Consider the following 13055-nt stretch of genomic DNA (forward strand, 5'->3'; position numbering starts at 1 on the left):
ATCAGAGACAATCAAGTGTACAGAGAGGAGTAAAGCGCCAAGATCACAGCAAAGAGATGGTGATGACTACCAGATAATGGCATGAGTCAGCCAGCATCCTGGCTCCGTGAGTCAAGGCAGTTTTTTAAATAACGCATTTGTCCTTAGCTAAACTTAATATACCACACAAGTCCTGCCCATGACAAAAGGCTTTATTGAAAGGAATGTGCCGAAATATTGGTGTACAGATCTAAAATACTAGTTCCTGCAAGTACACTAAAGATAATATAGCAGGAATATATTAAACTTGTTTGGGGGAGCGTAGGGGGTGGTAATGAACAGATTTTTCAGGTCCCCAACAGACCAGAGAAATCCCTTGTCTGTTTAGACACTGAACAAGTCTGTTTAATTACAGTAAATCCTATTAAACTGGTCTTCCTTATAAAGGCTGAAGTGACCAATTCCAACAGGCTATAGAAGACATAATGAATTCAGAGTTTAATTAGGACATACTGTTAGCTAACTATAATCTATTAATTAGCATTCTTAGTTTTTACAGCTCATTGCAATAATACCCTTTTACTTTTAAATTGCACCCTTCTCTTTTTGGACCAAAGTTATACAATTCTACCACTGTGGTAGTAATTATAGTGATTGCCTAGAGAACAGCGGCCTGGAAATATCTGTAAATGTTTAATTAGGGGATAAAGGAAAGACAAAAAAAAAACTCAGATAGCAAAATCAGTGTTCTCCACTCTATACATATTCAGTAACCACTTAATCCATTCTAAACCAAACACTCGTTTCTCTTGCCAGATTTTCCAAGCATCCTCAGGTGTCAAAACTGATTTGATAAAAACATTGTCACTTTCAAAGGCATTCTCTTCAACATGAAAACAGAACTTTAAAACCACGAAAAGGGAATTTGGGGCTTTAAATACCCACCTGCAGCTGAAATACAAGCAGCACCAGAAAGCTGAGTGAATGGCATTTCATGTTTTCATTACACATTTCACGTATTTCATTATACTATTTTCGTTATTACAGCAGCATCCTAGTTTTGGCTGGGATAGAGTTAATTTTCTTTAGAGTAGCTGGTATGGTGCTGTGTTTGGATTTAGGATAAGAATAATGTTGATAACACAGGGATGTTTTAGCTGTTGCAGAACAGTGCTTACATCAAGCCAAGGACTTCTCAGCTTCTCGTGCTGCCCGGCCAGCAAGGAGACTGGGGATGCAGCAGGAGCTGGGAGGGGAGGCCGCCAGGACAGCTGACCCCAGCTGGCCAAAGGGATGTCCCGTGCCACGTGGCGTCATGATCAGCAGTAAAACTGGGAAGAATTGGCTGGGGGGACTGCTGTTGCTCAGGGACTGGCTGGGCATCAGTTGGCTGGTGGTGAGCAAATGCATTTTGTGTCACTTTTTTTTTTTTTTTTTTGTTGCTGCTGTTGTTTCTTTTCTTTGTGTGTTTGTTGTTTTTTTGTTTTGTTTTCCTTTCTTATTAAACTGCCCATCTCAACGCACAAGCTCTCACACTTTCACCTTTTTCAGTTCTTCCCCCATCCCATTGGAGAGGGGAGTGAGCAAACATATATTTGGTACTTAACTACTTACAGTTTAAACCACAACCACTAGTATAACTTAAATTTTCACTGGGCTTCTCCTAAGAAAATAGTTTTGTAACAAAATTATTTAACTTTAGGTTTTCTCCAACATGACACAAAAGTGAATAGAAAATATCACACACATTAACAAATACCACACTGTGGTACCGTTACTCAGTAAGAATACAGTTATAACTGCATAAATTCATTACATTGTTTCATGCAAACTCAGAAAAAGCAACTTACTGTATTCAATTAGGTTGTTAGAAAATGTGAAGAGTCGAGACAGTTTCAGTGCAGCAGATTATCACTAACCAAAAAGAATCTACTATTTAAAGTCACAGGTCACCTGAAAGTATAGTGTAACGTGTCAAGTACTACCAGTACTATTTTCTTCCTCCAGTACTTTCCTTCTCCCTTTCATCTTCCCAAGCAAAACCAAAAAAAGCACTGCCTAAAATAGTAAATATACCTAAACAGCTTCAAAAACATGACCATGCTTGAATTATAGAGGCCATTTCATTAAACCTTCTTGGATACTTTAAAAAAGGGAAAGTAATTTTTCCATGGTGAGGACTGACATGCATTTCAGGGAACCTTTCAGAACTGGACACTGGGCCTGTTTTCCATGAGGGTGGTGAGGTTTCTTACTGTTTGGCCACAAACAACTATACAGGAGTATACCAGTAGCTACTTCAGTATTAAGCAAGCAAAAAGGTCTAGATGAGAAAACCAAAAAAACTTACTGTAAGTAGAGCCGACTACAAAGAGACCTCAATTTTAACCAACATCTCGGGTTTATTTTAATCTAGAGATGCTTGTAAGACAGACAAGACAAAAGATGCCCAAGATTCTCTGTTCTTCTGCCTATTCTCTAACTAGCCAGACCACTACAAAAAAGAAAATGTAGAGTGCTTTATGAGTTGCATAACAAGATATGCACTGCTTATGACAAACGATGAACAGGTATTAAACAGTATTACTTAAATGTAGCCAAGAACGCAGTTTATGTATTTGTGAAAGCTGCGGGACTGTAGGTTTTAACTAGAGATCTAAATTAAGACCAGCGTCATGTGAAGTTTGTTTTACTGGCAAGATGTCAACGTTCAGCACCATTCCGCTGTATTTGGGGTCAGCAGTTAGTACATTCTGCCTCTCAGAGAATGCTTCATGAGGTAAGCACTATAGAAATGATTATGAGCAGGTTAAATTACTTCCAAAGGGAAAGCGAGTGGTTAGCATCAATCCCAGAAAAGAAGATGATAAACAAAGAAAAAACACAAGAAGCAGAAACCAGCACTGAAGAGGAAGCTTACAAGTCTGACAAGAAACATTTAAAAAGAGGCTTGCAAGTTGAAAACATTTTAATCATACCAATTGCCTGGGAGAAGCACCAAAATAATTTAGCTGTCTGTGTGACATGCAAGCTTATTAAACTCATTTAAATCATGCTACTGCACTAACACAGCAGTGACATTAGATAACAAACCTGGTTTTCTTCTTGCAAAACTCTATACTGTTCCTTCCAAATGGTGATTTTTGAAGCTTCATCTTTCCTCAGAGCTCTCTCTTTTTTTAGCTCAGGACTCCAGAAGGTCTTGATGCTGTTCATGGAAGAGCTCAGCTTGCTCTCTTTCACCTCCACATCCTTGCGAAGCAGATCATTTTCCCGTAATACTTCTTTGAGTTGTGTCTGCAGATCCATTATCGTGTTATCCCTGGCCTGGCGCAGCGAGTGAGGCACGGTGGATGCCATACTCACTGGAGGGAGATGGTGCTCCCCAAACGCAATAGTATCGCTGGCAACTCCACTGCTGGCAATGTTAGGGCTGCTACCCATTGCAGTCATCCTAACACCGTAAGGCAGCCGCCCCCCAGATCGGCCCAAAGTCATGGTGCTTTTCGGGGTGTCTGCACCCACGTTCTCATGGTCACTTAGATACATAGGGCCAGACGTAGCATAGGCAGCGTTTAAGGACTGGATATTTTCCATAGAAAGGGTTTTCCCACTGCCGCCCCCAGTACTACTCCCAGAACTGCCTCCTGTGCTGTTGGTTCGACGATGGCCCAAGCGTGGTGACCGTGGCAGCCTTGGTGAACGCCCTGGGCTCTGGTTGCTTGGCTCAACCTTGCCAACTGACCGAGCACTTCCATACATGATTACACTGGTGGTGTGAGGCAGTTAGACAGGCATAAATCAGGAATGAGAGAAGTCCTACGAAATTCTTCAGTGGTTGTAAGTCAGCTTAAGGCCAATCACAACTTATAAAAGATCCATTTGTCCATCTTTGGAGTCACATGCTCACGATGTTCAGGACCATATCTGTGCCAAGAAAAAGAACACATTAAAGATCCAGTTCATCAGAAAATATTTCATCCCATGTTAGAATAAGAGCATATTCTACCACCATTGTATTCCTCCAGCATCTTTTTAATTCCCACCAGCAATAAAAGCGATCTTTTATTTCAACCCTAACAGTTGAACTCAAAAAGGAACTTCTATTCTTGTTTTTCCGTTGTCATGTTATAAAGGTAAAGAGAATGAAAACCTCATCAGTTTTCAAGCCATAATTTTGTTGATCATGATCTGAACTCTACAAATGTTGAGTAACTTCTTTTTTCCCTGCTATTTCTAACTCACCCTTTCCTTCACCTGTTACTTTTCTGAGTAAAAGAGACTTAACCAAAATTTAAACCTCATTCAGTTGTATTTTTTCTTTCAAGCACTGCTAGCTCCTATAGGACAGTTTCTAAATCCAGTGTGTACCTACACTGGAAAATGGTTCCAATCTCTTATTTGTTCTCTAAACAAGACTTAAATCTTTGTTCGGGTTAAATAAATATTTTAATCGAAATATACTTCTCATTTATCAGCTCAGATTAATTTTATTAAATGCTATCATTCCAACAGCAGGGACCTCTCCAAAAATAGAACAGCATGACAACACCATGCTGCAGTTCCCCCTCCCTGTTATTTTTGTATTCCTTATTTTATGCATATTTTGCCATTTTGTAAGTGTGCTAGCAAGTACCTCTTTGGTACAGGCACTGGGCAGACACCACAGATAGTCAAGATCTATCACAAGGGCAAGAAACAGGGATGAAATCTATTCTCATGACTGAGCTACAGCACTGTGGGACTATTCCCACCACTACCCAGTTCTCACTTTTTTTTTTCTAAATTTATTTGTTTAGTAAAAACTATTTCAAGCTCAACTAAAATCAAAAATAAAACAAGACTGAAAGATTTCTGGTCTGATCTCTCCCAGTTTGATGAAAGATGACCTAGTGGTGTCCAAAGTCACCACATATATCGTAACATATCTCCTTTCACACTGGCTTTCATCCAGCCTCACCTTCTGCTAGGAAGTTTGGTTTGCCAGATATTAGGAACCAATCAATATTTGCAGCTCCTATTGCTGAGGGCATGTTTGTGAGTTGGGCAAGCAGATAAAGTATTACAGTTAAGAGAAGAGTGCACTTACAAAAAAAATGTAGAACTTGGGGAGTGTGAGGGGAAGGTAGAGGAGAGTTGAAAACAGATTAAAAAAATATTTGAAAAGTACTGGATGAGGGTAGAAAACAAGGGGGAAGGTAGAAGTCTGACGAAGGAAAGACTCTCACAAGAGTCACTACAGGAACACAATGCAAGAAACTGTTTAAACATGGAGTTTTAAATCACAAAACAACATCTGAGTAGAACAGCTCCATTTACACGCTATTTAATGGAAAATACAACAGCATGAGTAATTTCACAAAGCTTACTGTGTAGCTGCTACTGTGCTTCATGAGCAGTGCTCAAGAAGTTCAAGTGCTCATTCTGTCTTTTTTTATAAATGACAACCATAGCTACCCTGCTCAGTCTACCAACAACATTGCTATGGAGCATTTTAAACACACATGTAAAGTAAAAAAGGGCATGGAAAGATTGCTGGTGGCATTCATAATTAAAGTTAGCTCCCAAAATATCATCTACAGGTTTGTTTTTTAAAAGCAAGTTACAGATAGGAAGTTTCTCATACTTCAGCCAGGTATCCTTATGCAAAGCAGTACAGAAATACAAACTAAGAAACAGTGCCGACTTTGTTGCACTGAAGTCATTTCAATAATCAAGACACTGTGCCCCAGATCTGGAAAGAAAACACTTTTTCCAAATAGAAAAGCTAGTTCAGACTAATCTCAGCGTTTGAGGCATCAAAATGCTAAAAATGCTGCCACAGCACCCACTGAGCACTCAAAACAAGTTAGATATTTCTTTGACACTACAGAAATTACCTTCATCTGAGAGCTTGTCTTTATGAGGATTCTCACAAAAATTAATCCATAGTACTTAATTTGCTAGAAACTCGCCACCGTAAATCACTGTGAATGCTCATTCACTTCAACAGCTTTAAATGTTTCAGCCCGAACCAAAACTGTTTTATTTCATGAGTTTCAGCTAAAGCAATTTCCCCTCCAAAAACGTGAAGTTTAGATGTTGCTACCAGCATGTTACTGAGGCATGCAGAAGCATCACCTAGCAAGTGCTTAACAACACACAAGAAGCATGCAAAAGATTTTAGATCATTTCTAATCAGCTAATCACCCCCAAAAAGGGAAAAGGGGAAAAAAAATAATGAAGAGTTTAAACTCATGGAATTACTCTTTGGCTTAGGTAATATTCTGTCAAACTATTAATAGCTTTTGAATGAATGAAAGCGACTAGTGTCCTTGGCAGGAAAGTCACTTCCCACGCAGCTGAGCAGAGCTGGTCGCACACAAGGCGCGGTTCCGCGGTGATGTTCCGACACAGCAGGCAGCAGATTAATCCTCTTCCAGCGCAGCTGAAAACACCAGTTCTATACCAGCTCATCTCCTACCCCTTTTTCACAGGCAGGCATCCTCTCTATTAGTCCAAAAATAATAAAAATAAATTAAGGAATTCATTCTATAAATAGCAACTGCTAGAATTTGCTACTGAGTTAGAACATCATCAGAAGTAGAGGCAGGACTCAGAGTGGGCACGTGGCAGCCAGGAAAAGACACCAATTCCATACATTACATGGCACTCACTTTTCTAAACAAGCAAACAAACAAACAAAAAAGTCTTTGGAAACAAGAAAACTTAACTCACCGCTACTTCTCTTCAAATAAGAACTTTCACTATATAATTTTTAGACTTGAAAATTGTGACTATTCCAAATACTAACTAAATACACCTTTCCAATCACGCAGCCAGTTCCAGTATTTTCACTAACACAGAAACTTGTCATAGTTCAATGAGAAAGAAAAAAAAATCACATTACAAGATAAATTATCTCAATTCCTCTTTTTGATTTATTTTTTTTCTAGTAGCATTCATCACTGATTATTTCATTTTACTGCTGAATCCAGAAGCAGAAGTAGTTAAAGAGAATTCACACTAGCGAGAATATCTTTCATCCTGGAAACAGCAAAGTGAAGGAAATGACAGAAATGCCTCCTCCCATTTGCAATAGCAATTGATCAGGAAGAAGGAAGTTATAGATCTCTTCCAGTAAGCATGGAAGACTTCAGAAAGCACCATAACCAGAAAATGTAGCTTTTCAATATTCTGACCCACACTAGCATTTTATTAGGAGTCTCAGAAGTAGGGCCTCTTATCTTTCATGAATCCAAGATGCAGCACTTCCTTTTTTCCTCTGTGACTTGAGGTTTACTTGCAGATAGATCATCCCTTAACCTTACAGGGTGGTCAAAACCACAAGGAACACTGTTGAACTGTGACACGAATGCTTTGCAAATTCCCCTGTTGGTTTTAAAAAATTTCAGTCTTTTCTGTCAATACAGGAAGCCTCACCTATGATTACAAAGAAAGATTATAAGCTGAAAGCGTTTAAAAAATAATAATAAAGTGCTGAGGTCAGTGCTAAACCATTTTTCCCCTCAAGGTACAACGCATACTTCCACAGCTATGAAACAAAACTCTTTTGTTCACTCTTCATTAGTGAACAAAAGCTTCCAAAGGGTATCATATCTGCAAGCTAATTAAATATAATCCTAAAAAATTAACATCAGTCAAGCCAAAAACACCATACAGGTATCTAAAGATCAGCATAGCAGCTTTGCCAGAACAGAGACATACAATCAACCTGCTTTAGGTGTTAGTTGTAAATGCCATCTTGTGATCATGAATGAGATGAACACCAAGAACAGTTTAAAAAAAAAAAAAAAAGTATAGTCTGACAAACATTTAAACATACTACAGTGTAACTCATGGCAACAAAAATGAAATAATTTCATTAATAGAGCCCAGTTACACTCAGTGAAAAGCAACAGAGGATCGAGTCGCCTTCAAAACAGCAAGGCAGCTACTTCTCCAAGAAGTCTATCATTATCCAGAGCCATGTATCAGTACAACTGGTTAACTATCTACTGCCCCAGAAGCCAGCATGCTGAAAACGCAGCCACACCAATTCTGCACGGCTTCATGGAAATGGATGTGTACGGCAGCTACAAAGTGAGGGAAGGCACGAACAGGTCGTCTTGTGAAAAGATCTAGTGGTTTTCAACAAAAGAGCTGTATTTGGGCATTCTGGAAGTGTAAGAATTGCTGGAGGGACCAGATTAATATCAGGTTCAGGATAAAGAACCCAACAAAATGAGATGCATTTACCAACACTGTCACACTCAGCCCCTATTTCTAGCATCAGATGTGGACCAATGGCTCAGAAAGCAGACGTTCCTGGCTACACCTATCAGAAAACCTCTGTTAATGGTGCTTCGGTTTTGTCAATCTCCAGAGAATCTTTCTTATAAATATATAAAGCCTCTCACACTCCTTCCCAACTCCCAGATCTCCAGGAACAACAGTAATAACACAGTAACTACTTTTAGGTAAGGAAGCAAACCAAATACAGAAAAACGTATTGCAAAAGCATAGGAATATCCCTGCTTACATTCGCTAAAACAAAGAGACTTTAAGGATAACCTTTGCTGCCTTCAATAGGTAATGCTTCCTCGGAACTGGTTTGCTGGAGTTTCCATTCAGCACTGCCACAAGCTGATGGACAAAAGCACATACAGAGCTAGCTCTGTAAGAGCATCACTGCCCGATACTCAGGAACCAAGCAGTCCAGCAGTGAATGAGGCAGGAAAACCCATCTTACAGCACAGTGACGCCTCCAGTGTCTCCCATCAGTCACATACTCAGCTTCCAGAAGAATGAACTTGCCTGTTCATTCCCTGTTTGCAGAAGGAGAGCTTTGTACGTCAGTTCTACTACAGCAACAAAGAAGTCAGCCTTTCCAAGGAGCAGCCTGAATCTGACAATGCAGTGAGGCAGACACACTGCACTTCATTAACAAAGGTATTCATTTTTCACAATTAATACCCTTACAGTTAATCAAGATATGCAGTAGGACCTGGACTTCCCTGTTACTTTCTGGTGTGCACCACAAATTACAAAAGCCAGGGTATGCACTTTTTATAAAGAATGAAGAGTATTTATCTTACAGTTTGACTTGTTGGCTTGGAAGTTATTAGGTTTATCTGTCCTCTAGGCTTTAGATTTGCCCTTTTAGATTTGCAAAGAAAGCTTGCCAATTTTCATAGCAAATTAGTGACTACTACACAGAAAAAGGGCAGAAGAAAGTTATCTTGGAAATTGTTTGCAAGCCAGCCAGTGCTGGATACAAGGCACTGAACCCGTGGAATTCAGGGTTGTTTATCCATATCAAAATACTTTTATCCTCACAGCCCTGACTGCAAGAAAGCAAAGGAGATTAACAAAACTAAGACAGAAAGATGACAGAAAAGTTACTGTTCATATTGTGATTGATTCTCATTCCTAGATGTGTATGAATAGATGTCAAAGCACCAACATCTGTTTATGTCCAAGCCATTTTAGTGGTGTTTGTTTTTTTTTTTTTTGAGTTCACCTACTTGAACATCTGCTGAGTTGACTGAAAGTCATAGTGCCCTTATTCTGCTTCAGTGAACACAAGAAAATGTAAATTGATGTGTTCTCCCTCACAAATGCAGACAGAGAAATCTTCCTAAAAAAAATATCTCAAAAATCACTGAGAATGTGGCTTTGACATTTTGAAAACCATGTTCTGTAAATGTAGGCATCCATGAACACTGACCCTAACATTCTGAGGAAAATCCCAACAGTTGCACATTAAAGGTGCGTTTTGTTTCAGAACCTAAACTGCCACTCCTGTTACAAATCTTCTGAATTGGGAAGGTTGGCATAAATGGTATGCATGCACTTTAAATCATGGCGTAACACAGAAGCATCTTTATTATCTGTCCTTTGTAGATACAGTTCTGTTTCCCATTCTTCTCTTCCACGGTTTCAAGGCATTACATCCAGAACACGCTGAACACAAAGCAGAACTATGCACTGGCTTCCTAGTGAAGTCCTGCCTCCCCAGCATACATTTCCTTTCAGGAGATCTACTTGCTCCGCAAGGAGGACATGACTAGGACAGCAGAATACGCCCTACCCTACAGCAGCTTCTCTGCAAAAGCAATTTCAATTGACATCAGGTTTTGCTGCTTATAATTCCAATTATTATCGGAAATGATAAAAGCACAAAGGGTACGTTTTCACCATCACAGCTTCAGACAAAGCTCACTATTATTAGAAAGATGCACGTTTCAGCTATGGCTTTGTTCACTCCTATTTACATACTGTGTGATACACCACTCACTTATAAGCATGTTTTCCTGCAGCTCTGGAGATCAGCCTCAACCAGCAAGGGAACACAAGGTACTACTGATATTTCTAAAGGCCTTATCTCATTTTTCAGACTAAGGTGGCTCTGCTCACAACAAACTAAGAGTTAACCTGTCACTTGATTTGCTTGCACAAGCAAATTCTTCCCCCTTGTCAGGGGGTTGTGTGCCAGTAAAAATTTTTCTGTCTTCCACAGGAGAGTGGGGCACAAAGTTCTTAAGACTATCTGGACGCCATGCTTTAAGGTTTCACAGGTACGGCACAAGTCTTGGACACTGTTCAAGCACCTATTCGCTCCTTCAGTTTTGTCTTTCACTAGCAGCTTCAAATTTGTTACAAGGTGACTGGCACATGGTGCAGATACCATCACACACCGTGAATCGGCCTCAGTTGCGGCTTCTTGCCTGGGTTTACCAGAGATTGGACCCAACAGTCCCTCCCAGCCCTACCTTCTTAACACAGAGGTACATTGACAGGTCCGCAGGCACGTCAGGATTTGTGCTAGGCAATGAACTGGAGCTAAGTCCCTAACTTTAAAGCAAGTATGAGATGAAACCAACAAAATTTGGTATGTCTTTTTTCTTTTTAAAGACACTACGATGAGAAGCAACAGAAGTCAGAGCATGCACATAAACTTACTAGTGATGAAACAGCCTCGATTAAAATAATTCTCACTCTTCAAATTACCTAGAAGGTTAAAGACCTGTAGACATGGATTTGCTGTGTATGGCTAAAGAGTTTATAGCCTGATTTTCAAGCATACCATCAATAAAAATAATGTGTATGTAGTACACACAGCTGTTTCTCTTTTTTTCCCAGGTGGCACGCAACCAACAGCCAACTTCCCAGTACTGGAATCAGTAAGAAACAACCCTGGAAGTGATAGAGATGCTTTAAAAACCCAGAAGTACCTAGAAGCACTGCTGAATCTGCATAGACAGCTAGCCTAGGCTCTCCACAGGTAACACCAGCACAAAGCATGCTCCTTCTACAGAATTAGAACCACAGAACGGGACCTTAAAGACCATCTGGTTCCAACCCCCTGCCATGGGCAGGGACACCACCTACTAGCTCAGGCCATCCATCCTGGCCTTAAACACCTCCAGGGATGGGGCAGCCACAGCTTCTCTGGGCATCTCTGGATCTCTCTCTTAACATCTCTAGATGCTTCCCTTAGGAAATATCACTTTTCTTAAATCAACACCAGATCTTCTAGGCTCTCTTGATCTATTGCTGCTATACAGCAGCCCAGGAGGTGATACAAGTTACTCCAGCTTAAGCAGATGCCAACTGATAGACAACTCCTCACCTGAGTGCTCATACTGCAGGGTGGCCAGCAAGGATCACGAACATTATTAATTCTAGCAACTGGTTTGATTATCTGAACAGCTGCATTCATGCATCCATACAGTTCCGGGCGTACCATGCTCAGATAAAACAAGCTAGACCTGGTGAACCTACCTACAATTTTCAAAAGCCTTATCCAAGGAAGGATGACAGGGAGGGGTGAGGGGAATAACAGTGGGAGAGTATCCCGGGTATTAACCTGATAATAGAGATGAGACAAAACGTGGACAACATTTCATAAAAGGACAGGCTCAAAAATCTCAATGCTAAGACTTAGTAAAAACATGATGCCTTCACGTAGCCCAGGTAACACAAACCCAAAGAGAAAGAAAACTGCTAACATCTATGGAGTGACCTGATTACAGCAAAATTGGCAATGTGGAGAAAGTTCAAATTATATCAAATATGACAGACTCAGGTTTTACTCAGCAGATCCGCAATTTTTCTAGTTGAAGCCTTTTTTATGGATAGGATAAGATAGATAGGAACCAACAATTGCATTACCAACTCTGCTCATGCTAGCATGGGCAAGGTGGTGATTTTTCTCTTCTAGCCTCACTCAATACACTGTAAGGGTGCTGACTCATATGTGACCCCAAACTGGGGCACGCATCTGAGCTTCTGCAGCTCTCAACCCAAAATACCAAAGTGTGCCTTACAGCGATCTGTCAGGCTGCAGTAACTCAGGAGGAGAGGTTACGTTCAGCCACCTACAGCTACGGATGCAGCGCTCGCTGGGAGAGGAGGAGGGCAGGCAGAGGGTGGAGGTTACCGCTTCAGACATCCGCGCCGACCATTTCCTAAGAACCAGCGCTGTGCAGTCCAACCAGACAACTTCTTCTGGCTACGACCTGTTGGGTTTGAGGCAGCACACTGCTCACCCCACCTCCCCCACCGTGCCCCACGAGCAGCCTGCCTAATCCGCAGCGCACCCCCTGCCCTCCCCACCCGCTCGGTGCCGGTGCCCCGGCTCCGTGTGCCCCCGGGGCGCCCCCCGCCGCCCTCCCAGCTCCGCGGCCGCTCCCTGACACCTCCCCCGGCCCCCAGCCCCCCCCGGCTCCGCGGGGCTGCGGCTCGGAGCACACCCGGGGGGGCCGGCGGCAGCACCGGGCCGGCTGCGGGGACAAAGCCCGGTGCCCGCTGACACCCCCTGGGGCCGGACACACGGACACGGACACACGGAGCGGGGCAGCGGGCGGTGACAGCGTGCGGGGCCCGGCAGGGGCGAGGCCCCGCTGCCCGCTCCGCTCCGCTCCCCCCCCACACCCCCACCGCCTCCCCCCGGCCCTCGCTCGCGGCCGCCCCGCCGCCCCCGGCCCCACCTGAGCGGCGGCTCCGCGGCCCCAAGGCCCCGCCGCAGCCCCGGCACGGCCCTGCCCGGCGGCTGCCCGCGGCCACCGGCTCCCGCAGGCCCCGCCCCGCCC

General features: G+C 42.3%; 1 protein-coding gene across 16 annotated transcripts in view; it reads right to left on the reverse strand.

Annotated features, from left to right (window-relative positions):
* The window catches only part of ERC1 (ELKS/RAB6-interacting/CAST family member 1), a 302320-nt gene that overhangs the window by 289033 nt on the left and 232 nt on the right, over window positions 1–13055 (reverse strand). For 11 of the 16 annotated variants that reach the window (XM_084511011.1, XM_084511009.1, XM_084511010.1 and 8 more), the window contains exons 2-3: window positions 12291–12482; window positions 3073–3906 (exon numbers count right to left, since the gene is read on the reverse strand). In XM_084511011.1, coding sequence (XP_084367137.1) covers window positions 3073–3741 — 669 coding nt within the window. In that variant the 5' untranslated portion in view covers window positions 3742–3906; window positions 12291–12482. Of the gene's footprint in view, window positions 1–3072; window positions 3907–12135; window positions 12156–12290; window positions 12483–12953; window positions 13027–13055 lie in introns of those variants that run through there. The other 5 variants (XM_084511004.1, XM_084511005.1, XM_084511006.1 and 2 more) reach the window with 5 other exon arrangements.

Source organism: Aythya ferina (genome assembly GCF_964211825.1).
Source record: "Aythya ferina genome assembly, chromosome: 1".
Taxonomy (NCBI): Eukaryota; Metazoa; Chordata; class Aves; order Anseriformes; family Anatidae; genus Aythya; species Aythya ferina.